The 22,145-nt window shown below is 39.1% G+C and overlaps 1 protein-coding gene across 12 annotated transcripts in view; it reads right to left on the bottom strand.

The window, feature by feature from the left end:
* The window catches only part of NPNT (nephronectin), an 80,034-nt gene that overhangs the window by 34,020 nt on the left and 23,869 nt on the right, over positions 1-22,145 (bottom strand). For 7 of the 12 annotated variants that reach the window (XM_021101706.2, XM_021101705.2, XM_084973273.1 and 4 more), the window contains 5 exons: positions 13,698-13,790; positions 4,240-4,359; positions 3,186-3,305; positions 1,433-1,567; positions 1,080-1,202 (listed from right to left, as the gene is read on the bottom strand). In XM_021101706.2, coding sequence (XP_020957365.1) covers positions 1,080-1,202; positions 1,433-1,567; positions 3,186-3,305; positions 4,240-4,359; positions 13,698-13,790 — 591 coding nt within the window. Of the gene's footprint in view, positions 1-1,079; positions 1,203-1,432; positions 1,568-3,185; positions 3,306-4,239; positions 4,360-8,854; positions 8,948-13,697; positions 13,791-22,145 lie in introns of all 12 variants that reach the window. The other 5 variants (XM_021101704.2, XM_021101703.2, XM_084973274.1 and 2 more) reach the window with 1 other exon arrangement.

Genomic DNA, 22,145 nt, shown 5'->3' on the forward strand with positions numbered 1-22,145 from the left:
CTGTGGCTCTGGCCTAGGCTGGCAGCTATGGCTCCGATTAGACCCCTAGCCTGGGAACCTCCATATGCCACGGGAGTGGCCCTAGAAAAGGCAAAAAAAAAAAAAAAAAAAAGAGAGAGACAAAAAATCATGTTTAGAATTGTCTAAGGACTAATACTTTTCCATACTTTATACAAATTCAATTCACACAAATACATTTTCATTAAGTGCTCCACTTATTGTTTCATATTTGGTTTTCCTTACCCTCTACTAATTTATACAATTGCTTTCCTTAAAAAATGTCAGAGGTCACCAAGATCATCTGTGGAAACTTTGTCCCTGATGGTATTCACCAAAAGGAATTAATATTTAATCTTCTTGGAGTGATATACTCCAGACTAGGAGTATGACGGCATGACCCTTCGAAAATCCTGTAATCCTCATGATTTTATGCCCCATGATTTTTAGGAAATATTTTACTCCAGAAACTTAAAAAATAATCTATTGTTGCATGAAATGCAGGCTAACTTATGGCCTTTGGTTTGTGAAGTATTCATCATGGAGAGTATCTTTTTCATGTTTATCTACTAACAGAGCCATACTCCAAATAGAACTTATAAAAATTTAAAAAGCAAAACAGCTCTGAATGTAGAGAAAATAAATAAGGAAATGATTTTTTAATAGTAGACTTAGAGGCCTATAACAGAGGAATAAAAATGGAGACGCTATTCAGATTATCCCACCATGAACACTGAATGTTAATGCCAAACATACATTTCCTTCTGATTAGAGCCGAATCAAATTCTTATTGGGGGGGGCAGGGGGTATCATTTCTTACCAGCTAAAGAGAAGCTATTGAGAGAGTTTAGTTGAGGAATGGAATGTTTTTAAGATTAGAATGTATAACTGAGCTTTTAATTTTTAAAAATTCCTGGGGAAGTGATTTCATTGTTTGTGGAAATCACAGACTCGTATGAGTAGCTATGAGCAATTATATTTCGTTGATAATTAATCTGATCACTAATCTTCCTTTGGAATGGCCTTTGTGTAATCCTGTACCTTCTGGTGGAATTTAGAGCTGGGAGACGAGCATTACTCACACACACAACGCAGCCCGTCGCCCTGGTATCCGTCTTTACATTTACACTTGTAGGACCCGTGTATGTTGTAACACCGTGCGAAGCGGCTGCACTGATACTGACCCAGGGAGCATTCATCTATATCTGCATCAGGAAGGAGGAAAAGAAGCAGTGTATTTGGGAGATTAATATGATTCAGCAGATAAATAGAAGAAATAAAGTCCAGAGCTACTGGCATTTGAATTTCACTTATGTTCATTTAATTTGATGCCAGCACCCTCCCCCGCCCCTGCCATCCCAATCAGCACCATAATGAAGAGACCTTTTCGCTCCACAGGAGAAAATAACACAGAGCAATGGTTGGAGTTCATTACCGTGACATTGGTATTTGCCTCCGATATACATGAGGTCGAAGCCTTTATGACATTTGCAGATGTAACTCCCAAAAGTGTTGACACATTGCCTATATCTGGGACAGGAGGCTCTTCCAGTAGCACATTCATCAATGTCTAGAAACATAAGTCAACTGCATCTTAGGAAGGGCCACAGCAGGTTCAGATGGAGTCAATTTTAAAGTAAACAACTATCTGCAAATGGTTGCCTGGCACATAGTGGCTCATCATCGATGTTATCCAGCTGGCTGCCCTGCAATAATTCCACGTCTCCAAATTGCACCTTGTCCTAACTCAAGCCATCCTCCTCTTGCACCGAATCTCACACATACTGCACCTGCACCCCCCTGGTTGCTCAAACCAGAAACATGAGTCATCTCCTTGACAACCCCCAAATCATCAACCCCTGCTCAATCTACCTCTGACAGAGTCTTTGAATTCCTTTACTCCACTCTTCATCCACTGCCTCGTCCAAGCCACCATCTCCCAGAGCAGACTCTTACAAGAGCCTCCACACTGCCCTTTTCTCTGCCAGTCTCACCCCTCCAAAGCATTCCCACTCAACTGTATACAACAGATTCGATTAAGACATAAGATGGGACTACTACCATGCTTAAATCTCTGAACTATTTCTACCTGCTTTCTGAATTCCTCATCTCTCACCACGCCTTCGAAGGCCCTGCACTAAGTCCCCACCTACCTCATCCGCTGTATCTCAAGCCACCACCCCTCACACTACTACATAATGACGTAATGTACATAATGACGTGACCTCCTTCCTTGCAAAACCTTAAAGAAGCCAACCTCTCCACCACAGCGCTCCAAAACATTTTCACTTGCTTGGCTGATTCTTCAGTGGCCAATGGTCCAAGTCTTACTTTAGGGCTTTCCTTGACCATTTTCTAAAATAGACCCTTTCTGTTTTTCAGTCTCTTAGTACCCCATATTAACTCTTAGTATTGTTTGTTAATGTGTATTGGATATTTCTTTCTTTACTGTCCCTTCCATTCGAATATCAGCTTTGTGAGGATTAAAAGCTTGTCTGCTTTGTCCATTACTGCATACCCTAGCACTGAGCCCAGTACATGACATATAGAAAATACTCAGTAAAGATCTCTTGAGGTCCTAAATGCCTCCATTCACTCAGTGCAATAAGCATGCGATGTATTATGCTAAGCTCCTTGCATCCATGACCTCATTCACTCTTCACAGAGGTTCTATGTGAAATTACTCCCACTTCTAAAATGAGATGACGCTAGCTCAAAGAAAGGAAGTCTCTTACCTGAGGCTACATATCAAGTATATGGCACAGCCAAGTTTGAAATTAAAGCCCAGATTCTCACCTATGATCTTTTACTGCCTTCCTAATTTACGGGGTGGTGGGGGGCAAATCTAATCCTCCTGTGCAATACAAACAGTCTAGCCCTGTCTACCTGCTCAGCTCTTATGTTCTCGAAGTCCTGAGCGCTTCCTGTTTCTCTGAACACTGTGCTCCCTTTAAACGTCAGTGCCTTTGCACGTGTGGTTTCCTCCTGTCCCTCATTTTTCAGGGGAAACAAGGTTTTCATGGTCTTTTCATAGTGAGAGGTGCCCTAAGGAGACAAGTGACAGCCTCTAAAGGAAAGCTAATTACCTGATGTTCCGTAACCACCCTTTTTCCTTCCTTCCATCACATTTCACTTTCTTCCTTATCCTACAGAGGCTGCTGACAGAGATGCCTGATTTTGCAACTCACCCACACAGGTCCTCCCATCAGGAGCCAGCTGTAGGCCAGGAGAGGGGCACTGGCACCGGATCTGTCCTTTGACAACATCGCAGCCATACTGACAGTTTGCCATGGAGCAAGTCAGGGCACCTGGAAAGAGAGTGACCATCTGACTGAGGCAGAAAACATATCCTGAACCTAAAATAACTACGTTTTCTACTTGTCCAGCCATCAGTGACACTGAATCTACAACGAAGATGAAAAGGTCTTAATTCTTCAATAGCCTAAGTTAAAAATATGGGGAAGGGGAGTTCCTGTTGTGGCTCAGCAGGAACGAACCAGACTGGAATCCGTGAGGATGTGGTTTGATCCCTGGCTCTGTGCAGTGGGTTAAGGATCCAGCATTGCCATGAGCTGTGGTGTAAGTCGCAGACGCAGCTCGGATCCTGCCCTGCTGTGGCTGTGGCTGTGGCTGTGGCTGGTAGCTATAGCTCTGATGAGACCCTTCGCCTGGAAACTTCCATATGCCATGGGTGCGGCCATAAAAAGCAAAAAAAAAAAAAAAAAAAAAAAAGAAAAAGAAAAAAAAAAAAAGAAAAGAAAAGAAAAAGAAATGTAAGAATGAAGTGAGGAGGTATTTATGGATGGTTGATACCCAATCACCAGGCTGGAAAGATTCTTTCCCAGCAAACAGTTTACTGTCCATCCTTGTGGACAGTGTACAACAGTCCTCAAGTGGTCACTATTGTTCTTTTTCTATGTGGGACAGTTCTGTGCCCAGATAGAAGACAGGGGTCCATGTGGTAGGAAAAACATTAGAAAACACATTAGAACACATTAGCGATTCTTGTTCTAAATACCATTTCCAAATCAACTTAACACTGGCACCCATGGTAAAGGCTGCTAGATGTCTAAAATGGGCAGCACTTATTTTGATTTTCCATTCCTCAGGCATGCATACAAACACACGCTCACATCCTGTTTGCGGGGGAGGGGAGCTGGGCAGCCACTTTCACACACTCCCTGAACCCAGCATGAAATCAAGCCCAAAGCACTTCTGAAACAGTGAAGATGCTTGACATACTAGAGCAGGACCCATCCGGCATGAGCATGTATCCGTTGAGACAGTAGCACTTGTAGCTGCCATAGGTGTTCATACATCTGTGCTTGCAGGGCCGAGGCTTCAGGCCACACTCGTTTAGATCTGAAAAGAATGGGTTGAAGCAGAAAGATGACAAAACCTCAAACCTAATGCCAGTCACTGAAAATTCTTCTCTGCATTGAAGAATGAAGGAGAAGGCAGCCAAGCTACAGCACCCAGTCATGTACATAAGAGGTACAGCCTGCACACAATGTCCTCACTTTAATGCTAGTTACACTAGGGGTGACCAGGAGTCTCCTATCAGAGGTGACCAAAAGCCTGATAATGGTGGAAGGCCCTGTGATTTTCTTGAGCTTAAATACTATAGTACGTGTAATCTCTGTTTACAACAGACAGTTGGGAAGATTCTTCTCACAGACACATGGCTTATCATCCCTAGAAAGAGCAGCTTATAAACCAGCTATCTGACTCCAATATCCTCTAAATATCTGGGTTCTTCTATTAGATTCATTCCTAACAATGCAATCTTTGTCTTTCAATTCCTTCCTGTTCAAAGAAGACACTGAGAGCCTATCTTAGTTTGCAGAAAGTGTACGGATTTTTAACATTAGACTGCTTTGACCTTCCTAAAGACAAGCTCTTTTTTGCTGAGGACAGAAGCTCATTGAATTAGAAGGATCACTATGGAGGTTCCTCCTGCTCAATCTTAAACAATCAATACTGATCTCAGATTAAAGAAGAAACTTTAGCATTCAAGTCACAAAATAAATTTCAAAAAACAAAAACAAAAAAAAACCAGAGACCTTCCATATTTTCATTCCTTCTGCAGTTAGGAAGGGCATATAGAAATACTAATGGACAAAACGTAATTGACTATCATTATGTAGTTTAGGTTTATTGGTTTAACTATCAATATGAAATAAGGCAATAAACCACATTATAAGAACTTTCTAATCCTAGCTGAACATTGCCTCAAGTGAAAATAAAACTCATGATGACAAAAATACACTGAAAAGTTATGCCCAAAATATAGACCTCATTAAAAAGAAATCTGACCATATGTTTATTTTGTCTGGACTGCCAGCGTAGGCACTTGATTAGTTTAATTTAATTGACTACTAATTTAATTATCTACTAACCCATGTCGTCAAATCAGAAATATAGATATATCTAGTTACAAGTTGTTTTCAAATCTAACCAAATTGAAATCTGACCTGCTCATTAAAAAAAAATCTATCCATATATATACACATATACACTTCATTAAACACCAACTTACATTGTTTTTTAAAACCACCAAATAATAATTCCATCTAAACTTGTTTTTATATTTTACTGACTTCCCAACTTGGTCTGTTTTCTAACCTTAACAAAACTGTAAGCAGATCCCCAGAGGGTGAAATCTGGGAAGGTTAAATAAATAAACCAGATACCTCTGTCATCTTCTATGCTTTCTTTAATTTTAAATTTTATAGTCTCTTGCCTGAAACAGGATCCTATTTAAAAAAATTTTTTTTTAATTTCCTCAAAAAAGGTGATTTGCAAATTACAGTTATCAACAAAAATTTGATTTTTTTCCTCTGTTAAAATGAAGTAATATTTTTAAATCAAGGAGGAAAGACAGAAAAAAATTCACTCCACTTCTCATAGTCTTCTACCTGATCAATACTTATTAGAGTCAGGGAATCTTTTCTCATTTCTAAGATAGTTAATTATCATGCCTAATATCCCTACAGATTCACACCTGGCTTTGATAAACCTCTGATTGCCATTATAGTAAATAGTAATTAAATCTGAATACACTGTCAGAGAAGGCTTTGTGTACTAATATTTTTCTGTACTAAGCATAAATATAACATAATAGTACAACAAAATAATAGGGTAAGATTGAATTCTCTATCTCAAGTGAAGAATATTGATAGCTATAAAAGGTGTCAATTAAGAGCCATTAGGTTTATTTTTAAAGAGCCTCTGAAACCTCTGTGGGTTTCTGATGGGAACTGGTTAGATGTTTATAGCTCCAAGCGGCTCATATACAAGGTGTATTTATGCTGATGGGTATTTTTTCAAACACTACGGCCATGAACGAAAGCTGAAGCTCCGCTGAGGCAGCTCCAGTCTTGGCCAATAAAGGTCCCCTTAGGATTGCTATGAGTCTATGATCCAGACTGGGGATGTTGATGATTTTCAATCCAAATTTATCTTTCCCTTCCTAGAAGAAAAAGCATGTTGGGGTTAAGAATTGTGAAACTGAAAGGAAATGAAAAAAAAAATCAGTAAGATGTCAAAATTTCCCCCAAAAGACCCAAACATACCTGGAAATCACTTATGAAATAATATGGAAAAGGAAGTAAACATGCAGCATTAAGTGGGCAAATGCAGAGACACTTGTTGGATATTTTACTATTATTAAATTGTCACATAAGCTTCCAAATATGCTGAAAGCAATTTGAGAAACCTGTACTCTTAACAGCTGGTGATGGGCTGCATGAGACACCCTGACAGGTGGCTGCTGTTGATGTCCCCAGGGACTGCCTCCACTGCCCCCTCCGCCACACGCCTGTGTCACCTGCAAACTTCCCACTGACCCTTACAAAAGCCACTGTGGAGATGATAAAATAGGATTTTGTAATAATCCACAATCATCAATATTTACCAAATAGCAGAACTTTGCTAAATCAGGGAGCTTCAAAAGAGTAAAAGCAACTCATGTCCTGGCGATGAACTTCTTTTTCCTCAATTTGCTTCAGGGTTTCTAGTCTATGCTAACTATACCTTTTTGTTATTGATTGAATGGCTTATAAAATTGAGTTAATATATACTGCTTCCAAAATTTCTTGGACTATAGACCTAGTAATGCTTGTGTTACTACCACATTAAGTCAGATATTCAAAAATGACACTTCTAATTTATAATAAATGCTCCAAAAATAATAAACAGAATTTAAAGAACAAGAAAATCCTCCTGATTGTACTTTCACAAATCAATCTTAAAAGTTGATAAAAGAACCTAGGAAAGAAAACTTTAGTGTCTTCATTTTAAACTTATTTAAATCTTGCTCTTTCTCTAGAAGTTTATGATGTAATATACATTATAAGGACAATCTATAATAGAAAATTAATGAATTCTATCACATACCTATTTCATCACATCAAAGGACAGAACTTTACAATTAAACCACTTACACAAATGCTTACACTGTTATCTATATAATTTTGAAGGAGCATCTATTACAGTCAAGAGTATATTTAAGCAAGTTGATGAATTCAAGAGCTTAGGTGGGGTGGGGTGGGGGAAAGGAGCTGATCCAGAACAAAAATGCAAGCTGCATAGCATTATAGTTATACTTCAGGAAGAAAAAAGAATCAGAAAGTTTATTAGCATGCAACACTGACAAGGAGCTTGAAAATCTGGAAGAGATTCACTGAGTAAGATAACCCAATGGATTTTTAAAGAAAATAATCTTTCATTCATTTAACATAATTTGGACCTTTTTTTTTCCCTTTGAGGTTTAAACTGTGTTATGTCTCAGAAGTCGTAAGCTTTTACATTTTATCTGATTCAAGTGGAGGTCACAGGCAAGCAGATCTCAATATGTCAACTGCCATAACTTTTACTCTTTAAATTTTCAATCACCCTGAAGTTAATCTCACTGCCCCAATTTTTTGATCCAAATGCATCACGTTCCTAATGAGCAGAAACAGTAATTAATAATTTAAATGAGTTTAACTCAGTCATTATAAGTTCCTAAATCTATGAGTGAGCGAGAAATAAAATCTTTTGGAAAAAGTCCTAATGTCTTTTAGGAGTCCCCTGGTGGCCCATGGTTAAGGATCTAGCATTGTCACTGCCGTGGTGCAAGTTTAAAAAAAAAAAAAAAAAAAAGGAAGAAATACTGTAAAGTCAGGCGGCCACTCAATTTTTCTACAAAACTTTCCAGCCTAAATGAAGATGCTAAAACTTTTGGTGTTTCTAGCCTCACCCCAGCCCTGCAGGTGAAGAGAGCAGGAATCACTTTCCTATTACCAATTGGTTTGCTTACACGCAGACACATTAAATGACTTGCACGTAATCATATAGCTATTTAAGGGCTGTGCTAGAAGCAGAACTCAGGCTTTCTAATATGACAAAATGTCCAACAAAAGAAGGAAGCCAAGCTATCGTTTGATTTCCAGGTGACCTAAAACTCTACATCCCAAATGTACTGTTGGGGAAGAGGACTTGAGAATCTCAAAAATCTACTTAGCCAAAGCCATCATAACCCCAGTCTCAGTTGCTTCGGAATTCCTGACTTCACCTACACAGAAAAACAAAAGTTCTTTTGTTATCTGATTTTTAGAAAATATTTTGAAACCCAGAAAAAAAGAAGAAAAGCAACGGATACTTGATGCAGGGAAAGGACAAGGGAGGCTCCAGGCTTTTTAGAGCACAGAGAATTGGCACCAGGTGGCAATTTCTGCTGCTGGCTTCGCATGCTCAGGATGCGGAGGACTGGGCACTCCTGGGGCGAGTCTTCAGAACACGGGCAAGAAGTGACAACACTGCAGGAAGCCGTGCAGGTGGGAGGAGCAGACCACCTGAAACAAGGCACGCTCACCCCTTGAAGGTAAACTCGTGGCTTGATGATCCGGGGGTTGTGAAAGAGGCTGTTCACTGCCTTGGTCAAGAGGAGTTGGGTAGGAGTGTTCGTCTTCACACCAGGAAGAAGGTAATAAGAGTCAACTTTGAACTGATGTCATTTTTAGCCCTAAAAATCTTTGTAAGTATATATTGAACAATTACATAAAGTTGTTGGAGTTCAAAAAGAATGCCCTAGATACTTGACAAAAATAAGTTTCTCGTTCTTCTGGTTTCTCTTTTTAAATTTTAATTTCTATTGTCCTTAAAACTTATCTCTGCCATCTTGCTTCCCAAGAACACACACACACACACACACACACACACACACACACACACACACACACTATAAGTTTACATTCCATCACCCTCATACCAATTTTTAAGCCCCCAAAATGAGATAGTCGTTTTTAGTCATCAAGAAAGAGACAACTCAAAAAAAAAAAACAGATTATACAAAAATTGATAATAATCAACTTGCTCTGTTTAGGTACACTTAGGTCTCAAATGACCAACTTAAAATCTTTCCTATATTACTTTGTACAATAGTTTAAAATACTTGAGATGGCTGGGGCTGGAAAAATAATATACATAAGAAGTTTTCTGCAAAAAAGATTAACTGTTGCCATTATTAGCTCACCAAAATGTTATAAGATGGGTGAGGCCTAAAGTAGGGTCAAAAGGGCAATCACATCCTGTTTAAAGACTATCATATTATGAACAATTAAACCTCCCAAATTAAATGAACACTGGTTTCTGGGGTGGGACTCCACACCTTTCAAAAAGTCAGGCCTTGGAATAACCCACTGTGAAGCAGCAGAAACAAATGTGACTAGTATCTATGAAGATGAGGGTTCCATTTCTGGCCTCACTCAGTGGGTCGGGGATCTGGCACTGCAGTGAGCTGTGGTGTAGGTTGCAGATGCAGCTCAGATTCCGAGTTGCTGTGGTTGTGGCGTGGGCTGGCAGCTGTAGCTCCAATTCGACCCCTAGCCTGGGAATTTCCATATTTTCATATGCTGCGGGTGTGGCCCTAAAAAGCAAAAAAAAAGTCAGGCCTGAAGAAACTACCTTAATATTAGGGTTAAAGCATTTAAACTGCTGTGCTAAGGAAAGCAATCAACTCAGACTTAACTAGCTCCCAAAGTTTACTGTCTGGTTCTGGGCTACAAGATACTGATTTATTTCTTGAGATAAGGAATTCAACATATGAAATATAAACCATGTCAAACAAAACATTAGGAATTGATATTTGCAAATTGTTTCTTCTGAAATTACTATAAAGCACACTGTACATTCAAAAGAATATCTTTTATTCCTGAAAATATGCAATGAGATGATACAGTACATGCCCCAAATTATTCTCCAATGGGAAAGTCATGTAAAAGGGTGTTATCTATAATAGTACACTCTTTTTGGCTGAGGGGGTAAGGGGGCTTGTATGAGTACAGAGACTCGAGGAGGAGGAAAAGCCATGTGAATAAAATTACCAGAGAGAGTTAAGGTGGAAAAAAGCAAATCTTGCCAGAGTTCAGGTTAGAACTTCATTTACTGTGAAAGGCACTTTTTTGTGTGTGTGCGTTATAGAATATGGTCAGTCCAAGCCCACGACTTTACACATGATCCGGCTATAGCAAATCCGAAGAATGACTCAGGGCACAAGCCATGACCAGCAGGTTCATACTAAGCCTGTGACAAGGCTGTTAAATTAAGCCAGTTCCAAAGTGGGCTTGTCCTGCTATTCCTGAGGCTCCCCAGGAAGCTCTGAAAGCACTTATTAAGTGCTTGTATTCTATTCAAGCTGCTCACTCCACCAAGCAAGATTCTGAGGGAAGGGAAGGGGTGAATTTCCTAAAGTACACAGCTTGCAGCACCATTTTTAGCAGATACTTGCCTTGTACCAAAACCTACGTTGAAGCAAATGTTAATTTCCAGTCCTGTGGAAATTATTTCAACTTAAGCTCATCCGAACATTTCTCTCAAGGAAAAAGAAACCTGTTTGATTACCCCTATCTCGAAGGCATGTTTCCACTTTATTAAAGGATATAGTCCAGGAGTTCCCACTGTGGCTCAGCGGGTTACAAACCAGACTAGTATCCATGAGGATACGGGTTCGATCCCTGGCCTCGCTCAGTGGGTTAAAGATCAGGCATTGCCATGAGCTGTGGTGTAGGTCACAGACGTGGCTTGGATCCCTCATTGCTGTGGCTGTAGTTAGGCCAGCAAGTACAGCTCTGATTCAGCCCCCAGTCTGGGAACGTCCATATGCCACAGGTTTGGCCCTAAAAGGAAGGAAGGAAGGAAGGAAGGAAGGAAGGAAGGAAGGAAAGAAAAGAAAGAAAGAAAAAGAGAGAAAGAGAGAAAGAGAAGAGAAAGAGAGAAGAAAAGAGGAAAGAGAAGAAAAAAAAAGATATAGTCTGGATAAAAACATTCTGAGTTAATTTGTTATGCAGCAGATATAGACAATTTGCTCTAATAACATTTCTGGGGGTCTCTTAACAGCTACCCCACTTAACCAGCTCACTCACAGCAGCCTCTCACCCTGACAGTTCATGGATTCAGGGACTAAGGAGCTGTAGCAGACAATTCCCTCGAACTCTTCAAGTCACTATGGTGTTCAAGACCAAGAATTATTACACGAAGCAGCCACTAAAGAAGTATTTAATGTGTGCTTATGTGCAAATCATTTTAATAATAGTTTGGGGGAACCTAGAAGTCAGAGGCAGCCCACAAAGGGTTCCTGCTCTCAAACAATATAAACCTTCCCATCAGGAACTTGCTAGAGCTGCATTTTTGGTAAGGAAGGAAAAGAGAGAGATGATTAAAACACACAGGTTTACTGTAGTCTGGAGTTTTATATACAAGATTGAACTTGAAATTACATTTTCAGTGGCAGCACCATTCTGCAGGTGTAAAATCCCATTTTGCCACTAATAAAACTCTCTTCCCCCTAACTATATTTCATTTGGGCAGGCAAGATTTCAACTCAGTATATTTCAATTTTTCTTGAGAGAAATAAGTACGTATTGCAGGAAAAAGTACATGGTAAACCTATTTTCTGAAAATAAGAGATACCCAGAGATGGATCCGTGTTCCAATGATAGTTTTAGTGTCTTTGAACCACATTAAAGTTGATGCAGCGCCTGCAAATAAATTTAAATGAATTTCTCTGCCATCTCAACAGTCGTTTCTTGTAATAATCTTCTTTGTATAAATTCCTGGCATTGGGACAACAGAGTTTTATGGTGCTGACACATTAATGACGCCTCTGATGGCTTACGTTCAGCACTTTAAAAAGGAGCACGCTGGCACTCTAAGAAGAACACTGACAACTCAATAATCAGACCTGAACATGCTGCCACTTGACAACTCACACTGGAGAAGAAAAATCAACTGGATTTTTAAAAGAGGAAAGTGAGATCATAAGAACCCTACTTATTTCAAAATACTACCCATGTATGTAGGCAAATTCCACTTTAAAAATAGATACTGTACGACAGAAAAGAAGTTTTGGAAAACATCAGTCATCAATAAGCAGCTGATAATAAAGAACACACTTTAGAAGCACAGCTTGTCCTCGCCCCGCCCCATCGCACAGGTCACATTCTACTAATGTGGATTTCAGCTGGCAGTTCATGAACAATCACATATACTTTCAAATACCAGTGTTCCTGATTCTCGTGAAAACTATGTCTATAAATGATGAGTTTACGTGACATACCTCAAGGACTTTCAGATGTTGAAGAACAAGAATATTTCAACAAGATCATTTCTGGATCAGATGAGGTCAACTAAGTATCTATGGAACAGTGAGGCCTTAACTGTTTCATCTGACATTTAAAATGAAAGGGAATATTATTTGAAGGACTAAGTGGAAAGTTTTGACGCCTTTATACTTGCATCCTTCTAGTGAAATCTAAGCCTATCTTTTCTTTACTTCAGTTTTGTAAACACCTAATGGTAGAAAGGTTTCGAGTAAAATTAATTAAAAAGACAAGCCTTGTCAGCCTTGTTGTGCAGCATGAGTCAGAGGATCACATTTCCAGTGATATTTTCTTCCTCCAAAATTACACTGGTGGAAAGAGACATGAATTATATAGACAATAGCTCTAAGGTGACAGAGTAGATCTTTTACCAACTCATTTTATGAACTTTGGGCAGGACACCTAATATCCCCAAGGTTTCTTCGAATGAAAAATGAAACAATACTATTATTTATAGCTTAATTATAATAAATAACACTCTGCTGTTAGAGTGATGAAAATCGGTAATATATGTAAAGTACATGAGAGCTAAATAAATATTTGCTTTTATAAGCAAGCGACACCAATTAAAAATAACTTGCTAATCAAGATATTTGTTTCTCTGACAAACACTACGAACCGGTCAACAAATGAAGGGAATTTCCTCATAAAGATGAAAGAGCTCAGAGTCAGAGGGACCTCAACATTTCAAGCCGGACCTCCTACCTGACTTTGAGAATTAAAGTGTTTTCATCTAACGGAGACGCTTCCCAACCACTTAGTGGAAGATCAAGGAAGAGCAGAAGGTAAGGCTTCTAGTGTTACTGATGCTGCAATTTTCTCTTTTTCGAAATACATTTTCATTATTAACACTAAGAGGGTGAAATTCTTTTAATTGTCCTCTGATTAGATTTTAAAAGATTTACCATTATTACGTTTTTATCTTTCAGCAAAATGGCATCTCAACTATTTGAGGACGATGGTCATGGAAAAGTAGTTTGCATGAGAACCTAAATTTTTCTATCAGGCAAGTGTAGAGAGGGCACATGACTCTTTACTTGGGTCACACGGTTTCCCTACCTTGATTGCAGGTTTTCCCAGCATAACCAGGATGACATTTGCATTTGTTGGGGCCGATACATTCACCATGTTTGCACTGTGGTTGGCACACAGCTGTGAAAAGAGGATATCATGTATTATTTCTAGGTCAGCAGTATATCAACCATGCAGTATCTATGTCATGTGCTAGTTTGATAAAGAAAAAAAAAAACTAAGAACTTAAAGTAAGTAACAGAAATATATAAAAATCACTGTGTCCTGGAGGAGTAAACACTGTCTAGACTACACACTTTCACATATACGTGTTATGTATGTGTGTGTTGCTTGGGGCTGGAAATTCTGCTAAACGTGAGGACAATACTCAAATAGTCAAAAAAGAGGAAAAATTGGAAAATTATGTAGAAACACAACTGATGTTTGTCAACAGTTATAACTTTATAATAACTGGCACCCATAATTTCAAACACATTTTCTCAAATATGCTTCGAAATGCAGTTCTTAATTCAAAGGTAAGTGTGAGCTTCAGATAAATTTCCAATTAAATAACAAAATACTTATTTTATTGGAAGAGGTATTCCTAAGTACAAAATGGTTCAAAATGAATTAAAAACTGAAACTCATTTTTTTCGAAATGTCAACTTAAGAACATTTCTCTCATCCTGCCCTTTCTTAACTTTAAGTTGCATTGTAATTGCTCATCAATCTATAAGAGACCTTCCACAGCCTATCACAGAAAATAGAAAGTTCTATTTTACATTTCCGGTCTTCCATCAACAATGCTATAAATCATCACTCAAATCTTTTCATAGTCTTCAACTCCTGCCAAGATACAGGTTCAAATTTATTCTGCTTACTCTACACAGTGATTGCTCAGCTAGGGGTATTTTTGCTGCCTAGAGGGCATTTTGCACAAATGGAGCCACTTTTAATTGTTACACTGGGAAGAGGGGCTCCTGGCATCTAGTGGGTAGAATACAGGGATGCTGCTAGATATCCTACAGGGCTCAGATAAACCCTCACAAAACAAGTTATCCAGTCTCAAATGTGATGGTTCCAGATGGAGTAATCTTGCTCTATAACAAATATGCATATGGTGCTACACCAGATATTAGAACACATGAAAAATCATTCTATAGTGTAGGCACTGGTCTCAAGGAGCTTACAATCTAGACGAAGAAACAAAACAATCATGTTTTTCATTCAAGACAACATTTATTGATGAGCAAAATCAGGGGCACATATGAAATTTGTGACGAAATCATCACACAGGCATATCCATATAGAGTCACATAGAAAGCCTCGAGGAAGAGATCTTGAGGTGGATCTTGAAGCCCGGGCAGACAGAGAAGAGAGTGGACCATCCAAGGAATGGAGAACTGTACAGCAAAACAGGCCATCATTTATTTAGAGGACACTGAGGAGGCTTGTCAAGCTAAAGAGATGGGTAAATGCTGGGGGAAGAGGAAGAGGTAGACAATCATAGGTGAGTGGTACCAGACCATGATGTTCCCTAAATTTCAGATTGAGGCATATACACTTTATCCACAGGAAATGAAAACCTTATCATCATCATCATCATCAGAATTACTTGATAAAAATTTAAAACTCTGAGGCTATCAGCCTGTGATGATACATAGGATGGACTAGACACTCGCTGATGTGCAGAAGGCATGTCTCATGGGTTTGGCAGGAAGGGATGGGCTTCATTAACCCTTGGGTGAAAAGCAGATGGGTCCTGAAGACCAAGGGGAGTGGGGGCAACAGTGACCCTGTGTTCTCCAGTCCCTGACACCTGCTTCCTCCCCTATCAGCCCATGCTTTTCTCCATTCTGGGAGATGTTCCCAGTGTCAGACAATTCTCAAACATCCTTTCCTTCAAAACTCTAACCCCCCTGTGAAACTGACGTGCATGTTATTTTTGGTGTTTTCTACATTTCCTCACTCAGCTCTCAGCAACCCTCCCCTAGCCTGGAAAGCCCCGGGCTTATTTGCCAATCTTCCTTTCAGGCCTCCCCTGCCTGTAGCTGTCACCCAACTGGACCTTGTACCACAACTAGCCCTAGTGCTGCTCTATACGGATGTAGTGTAAAAGCTTACAGAAAGAAAGGACAAGCAGAGTGTAACAAGTAAATGGCAGAGAAACACACTGGGGAAATGCATAAAAATCCGATTTTAGATTATGGCATGACGTTCAACAGGAAGCAATTCTGTTCAGCTCTGGGAGAGGAAATGAACTCTCTAGGAGGACCTTCCAACACTATGCGTTAGTCACTGTATACCTGGGAGACAGTGTACGTGCAGTTTTAAAAACAAGGCCCAGAAATAAGCCATCCTTTATGCAATTTCTAGGTCCAATCACCAGGAAATTCAAGTTAAAAAGAAAGTTTTTTTCATCTTGAAAAGAGATGTTCCATAAATCTTAACAAGTATACATGAATACAGCCTGAATGAGTCAAGTATCACTGAGGTAACCGAAGTGTCATATTGAAAAAGTAAACACCTTAAAATAATTAAATTCAGGTCAAGGTACTAACCTCCTCAAATAACTGGAATTTGAAAACATCTCTCAAAACATGAACAAGAAGTTGAGAAAGTACCACTTAAAAGCATGGAAAAGTTCATTTGGAAGAGGACACTTTATGAAATAAATAAGTATGAGGCACCCAGCCTGTGTTGCCTTCTTAGCCACTGATCACCTTGACAAGCATCCATTTATAGTACTTCCAGGACCTTTTCAGAAACAAAAGTTTTTATGGTTCTCCCCTCCCACCCCTTTGCTGTTTGTTCTCAGTGGCGTGGCCTAACCTTGGACATATCAAATGCCCTCATTCCAAGAGACCCAGACTGTTAATGTTTCATTGGCGTTTAGGGAGCCAGTATTTTCAAACTGCTGTTTGCACATCTATCCAACAGACCATTTACTGAAGGAACCAATGACCTATATATTAACCAATAGCTATTAATTGGAACAGTGATGATATAACCAATTTTCTTCCTCTTATAAAAAGAAAACCCTTTGAAAAATGGTGCACAAAAGGACTTTCTTCTACTATTTTGCTGTCATTGGGTCTGCAATGGGATTCAATAAACAGGTATTGAACATTTAAAAGATGAATTATTCTATTGGCAAGTGGTGGGTGGGGGTTGAGGGAGTTGCAGAGGGTATGAAAATTAACTGTGAAACTTTAATATGTTGGCTGAGAGTTAACAGGGGCTATGACAGAGAGATGAGATGAAAGAGGGGGAAGGGACAAATAATAACTGAGCCCGAAGCCCTGGAAAGGCCTCCGACGGGAAATGCCTCGTACCTTAAAAGTAAGAGGCAGAGATAGCCTTTCAGGATATGAGCGGAGGCTGGGGAAGGACAATGGAGTGGGTTCTCTAAGAAGGCCACAGTTGTGGTGGTGCTATACCGTCAAGTGCTTAGAACAGCAGATGCGATCAAAGATCATAAAAGACATTGGTGGTAGAAACTGCTGTGCTTACTAATACCTATTTTCCCCCTTCTTCTTTTAAAATAGAATGGCTTTTTTCTTCTTTCCTTTCCTTTCCTTCTTTCTTCCTTTTTTTTTTTTTTTTTTTTTTTTTTGAGTGGGTAATGACTTAGCAATGGAAAAGTACTTTCCCTATCTTCCCTGACACATTTGGGTAGCCAAGTGACTAAATTCTGGCCAATTGTATGTTAACAGAAGTTATTGCATGGAGCTTTTGGAATTTAAAAGCTACTTTAAAAGGTGGTTGACGAGTATGCCCACCATTGTCTCCTTGCCTGGAATGTAGAAGTCATAGCTGACCTACAGCAGCTACTCTGTGATCATGAGGTGAATCTTAAGAAAGAAAAAGAGGCAGAGCTAGAAGTCATAATAATATTAACCCTAAATGGCCATCCTAGCAATTTAGGATGCTGGCCTCTGTGTCAGTGTTACTTGCAGTCAAGTGTAATTACAATACAGTTAAAATTACAAGCGCTAACTGACTATCCTTGAGCCCAAGGCTGTGGAATCTGGACCTCATCTGTGTTTACCATCAAGCTTTCTTTGTATATGCAGTTAGAATAGAAATTTTAGGATGAAACTCTAGTAAAGAAATATAACTTCTCAAAGTTATCTTATACCTATAATATCATATTCAGAAATATCTAAAGAACTTCATTTCTATATGCAAAAATTAGAAAATACATATTCACTTTGAGACTAGAGAAAAATGATTCCCAAATTCTGTAAACAGAACCACCCTCTGAAAATCAACCACACTATAATGGGAGCTCTCAGTGGCTGGCATACAACAAACTTTACCACCTTCTGTGAAGGGCAGGTCAGGAAAAAAAACAAACTAAGTGGACTATTTTTACTAGTCTATTCTAGAATGAGCTTCTAAAAATATCAAAAAAGAGAGGAGACACTTGATTTGTAGGAAATAATGTGTCTGTTGTCGCTACAGAAAATCAGAAAAGGCAGCATTTCTCTGAACCTCACCTGGATCAGGGATAAGAAGCCTGGGCCATATTCGGTCCCCTGTGCACTAGCATCCTGTTTTCAAATGGTTTAGCAGCTTGGTAATAAATTCAGGTGAGGATCACAGTCAATGAATGACAGATTCCCACCCACCTTAATCCAGCACCAGAATTAAGCTCAAATGGGCAAATCACACTCAAAATCTACTCTCCAACAATCCCGCTGCACAGTCTCCAAAGTGCCCTTAAAATAACCCTAAGTCATTACTTTAACTAGAAAAAGAAACAAGTCTCAACTGGCAAAGCAAACATAGCTCTTTAAGTCACATGTCCAAGCCTCTTCTGTTTGACTCCAATCTAAAATTTTACTCTTAAAAATTCATCCTACTGATGTAACTGGGGTTCTGAGAGTTGGGCAATGCTTTCTGACACTGAGTCGGACAAAGTTATCAAATAAGTTAGGGGAAAATAAACTCTCACATCAGTTCTATATAATATTTCTTATGTAATCTAATCATACTTGGGAGTCAAGTGCCAACATTTATAAAAAATAAAATAAAATAAGGACATGTTGAGATACCCAAGCAGATGGTGACTCTGGAAAGTGACAAGAGAAAAGCCGACTCAACCTCAGACGTTGTAACTTGAGAAGGATTTTCTTTTTTTCTTTTTTGGCCACACCCATGGTATGGAATCCAAGCCAAAGCTTTGACCTATACCACAACCGCAGTAACACTGGATCCTTAACCCACTGTGCCACAGTGGGAACTCTTGAGAAGGATTTTCTTAAAGTAAGTGAGATTGTCTTTAGAATCCTAAGAATCATTCGTAATTTTTTCAGTCTTACATCACGATGCCATTCAGACATGGCACCACTAAAGCAGAACAAAGAACCTTGTCCTCTGGGGTCTATAATTTAGAAGCAAAGGTGACACAGAAGTCTGCATGGGCAAGGCAGAAGGATGAATGGATACAAAACTGAGATCTCCAAGAGCTCTCATGACCTCTAACAAGCTCCACAGAACTGAGATATGGACAAACTCATTTGAAGGGAACAGGAACATACAATAAGAAATATCTTTTTTCAAAGAGCAACTGGCCTTGGAAGAGAAAGAGTTGCTGAAAGAAGCATTAGACAAGTCATTGCTGTATTATATGGACCTGGAAGAAATGGAGGCTGAGCTTTACAAGGACTCCACGGGAAAGGGCTTTGAGCCTCCCTATACACATAGGTATGTCATAGGTACAACAAATCCAGAGGGAAGAATCCTACAGATTACAAGATCTCCAGAGGAAAACAACTCTGCAGGCTTCTTTTATCCTGGATACTAGCATCAAATATCCTGTTTTCAAATGTAAATTCCTTCTGTAGTAAAAAATTGAAATAAAAGTGCCTGTGATTGTTATCACTATAAAATACTATGTACTAAACGATCTCATGAATCCAGAATGCAAAACCATTTTACATGACTGATTAAATTTACCCCCACAATATCCATAGAAGGCAGCAGAGAGACAAACATAGTCTTCATTTTGCCACCAGACAAGTAAAAGCACAGAAGGTTAAGTGACTTGCCTGATTTCAATAAAAATTTCTCATCCAGTTCCATGGTCAAGCTGCTAATTCTTCTGGTATTCAGAAAAAGGCTAGAAACAGCATTTTGAGTGGATTTGGAAGAAAGGAGAGTGAGATTATGGTAAAAACACTAATCAGGAAAGGATGAGAAAGATAGAGAGTATCAAGCGTAATTAAAGGCATAAAGTATTAAATTACATTTGTAGGAAAGAAAAGTTGCAGTTAAGAATACAATCTACAGAGTTCTCGTCTTGGCACAGTGGAATCTGACTAGGAACCATGAGATTGCGGGTTCGATCCCGGGCCTCGCTCAGTGGGTTAAGGATCTGGTGTTGCCTGAGCTATGGTGTAGGTCGAAGACGCAGCTTGGATCTGGTGTTGTTTTGGCTGTGGCATAGGCCAGCAGCTGTAGCTCCAATTTGACCCCTAGCCTGAGAACTTCCATATGCCATGGGTACAGCCCTAAAAAGACCAAAAAAAAAAAAAAAAAAAAAAAAAGAATATAATCTATAACTTAAGAAAATTAAAGTAATCCTGCCAGACTATCTCAACATAAAATAATCTCTTTACTCCATTGTTTGTTTTGTACAGAGCCCAGATTCTGAATCATTAATGAAATATAGAACTGTTATCCCTTCTGATATATTACTCCATCCATGATTTTTTTGCTGTCATATTTTATGTAACATTATTTTTATTAAGATTTCAACTCATGAAGTTCCTGTTGTGGCTCAGCAGTAACAATCCAACTAGTATCCGTGAGGATGCGGGTTCGATCCCTGTCCTTGCTCAGGGGATTAAGGATCTGGCATTGCTGTGGCTGTGGTGTTGGCCCACAGCTGCAGCTACAATTTGACCCTAGCTGGAAACTTTCATATGCCGCAGGTGCAGCCCTGGGGGAAAAAAAAAAAGGACAAAGAATTTCAACCAATAATTAACTATAAATGTTAACTAATTTAGAGTATGAAATTAAAATAATAAATAAGGATTACTGCTCTCTCTATATACTGTTATTTCCCAAGAGCTATCTAGTTAACTCATTTTATTTTTGTCTTTGGGAGCATCCAGCTGGAATTTCTCAAGTACCTAGTTCATCTCTCACTATTTAACTTTTAATTCCTCAAGTTGACCAAAGAAAATAACCTCCTGCTTCTGCATCTTTGTATCTCAAGCTAATTTTTATTGACCATAACTAGACACTATCCCTTTTCACTTAAGAAATCTGAAAAATGCTGTTGCTTTCAGTTTACTTAAAATTTTAACTTTTCTGTTTTCCTTATGGTTAAAGACAGGAATTTAGATTAATGCCAAATGAGACTTTAAGAACACATCAGAAAAGTTACTATTTATCTGGAAGTGTGAGGTAGATCTGTGGGTTGTTTTTGCTGTTGTTTGTTGCTTGCTTATTTGTTTTTAACTAGAGTAACAGTAGCAATGAGCACACATAACACCCAGATCTTTGTTTCTAAATGCCATCCCACTACATAAGGAATCGGGTGGGGCAGATGGGCTGAAATATTTTGCTGGGATGAAAAGCAAGGATATAGTCAAAGAACAATGGAAATAAGTAAAGAGGACACAGGAGCTGCTTGGAGGGGCTCCCACTGGTCAGATTTGGGATAATTTAAGCACCAAGAAGAATAAGAATAGTAATTGATAACCATTAAATAATAAAAGAATCCATGGGTCCAAAATGATTCTAAAAAAGAGGAAAACAGGAGTTCCCGTCGTGGCGCAGTGGTTAACGAATCCGACTAGGAACCATGAGGTCGCGGGTTCGGTCTCTGCCCTTGCTCAGTGGGTTAACGATCCAGCGTTGCTGTGAGCTGTGGTGTAGGTTGCAGACGTGGCTCGGATCCCGTGTTGCTGTGGCTCTGGCATAGGCCAGTGGCTACAGCTCTGATTCAACCCCTAGCCTGGGAACCTCCATATGCCGCGGGAGCGGCCCAAGAAATAGCAAAAAAAAAAAAAAAAAAGACAAAAAGAGGAAAACAGAGCTCCTCTTTCCAGAAGAATGCCAGCAACCATGCAGAAGAAATGACAGAATTTGAAAAAATAATTTTACAACTACCACTGAAATAATTTGAGCAAAAATTATCCATAGATGTTAAAGATGAATTGCTGGAAAACAGGATATCCAGTTTCAATGTATCATCCCCTAGATTAGTTACTAATTATAGAGAGAGAGTGCCTTTCAATGGAAAAGTCAGGTAGATGGGCTCTTAATCAAGTGATTAGACTTTGCATCACCAGCAAAAGAACAAATTGACTTTACATGCAATGGGAATGTCCTAACATATGATCATCTATCTAGTACTTTTGTAAAAAAAGGTTTAACCCTAATATTGGATAAATTTAGATTGTGCAACATTCTATCAGGCACTTGACCTGGACTCTCGAAAAATGTCATTGTCAAGAAAAAAAAAATTAGATACCGAAC

Source organism: Sus scrofa, chromosome 8 (genome assembly GCF_054392235.1).
Source record: "Sus scrofa isolate SSC_HxYL_T2T_F1_AM1 chromosome 8, Sscrofa_HxYL_maternal_Yorkshire_Landrace_v2.0, whole genome shotgun sequence".
NCBI classification, from domain to species: domain Eukaryota; kingdom Metazoa; phylum Chordata; class Mammalia; order Artiodactyla; family Suidae; genus Sus; species Sus scrofa.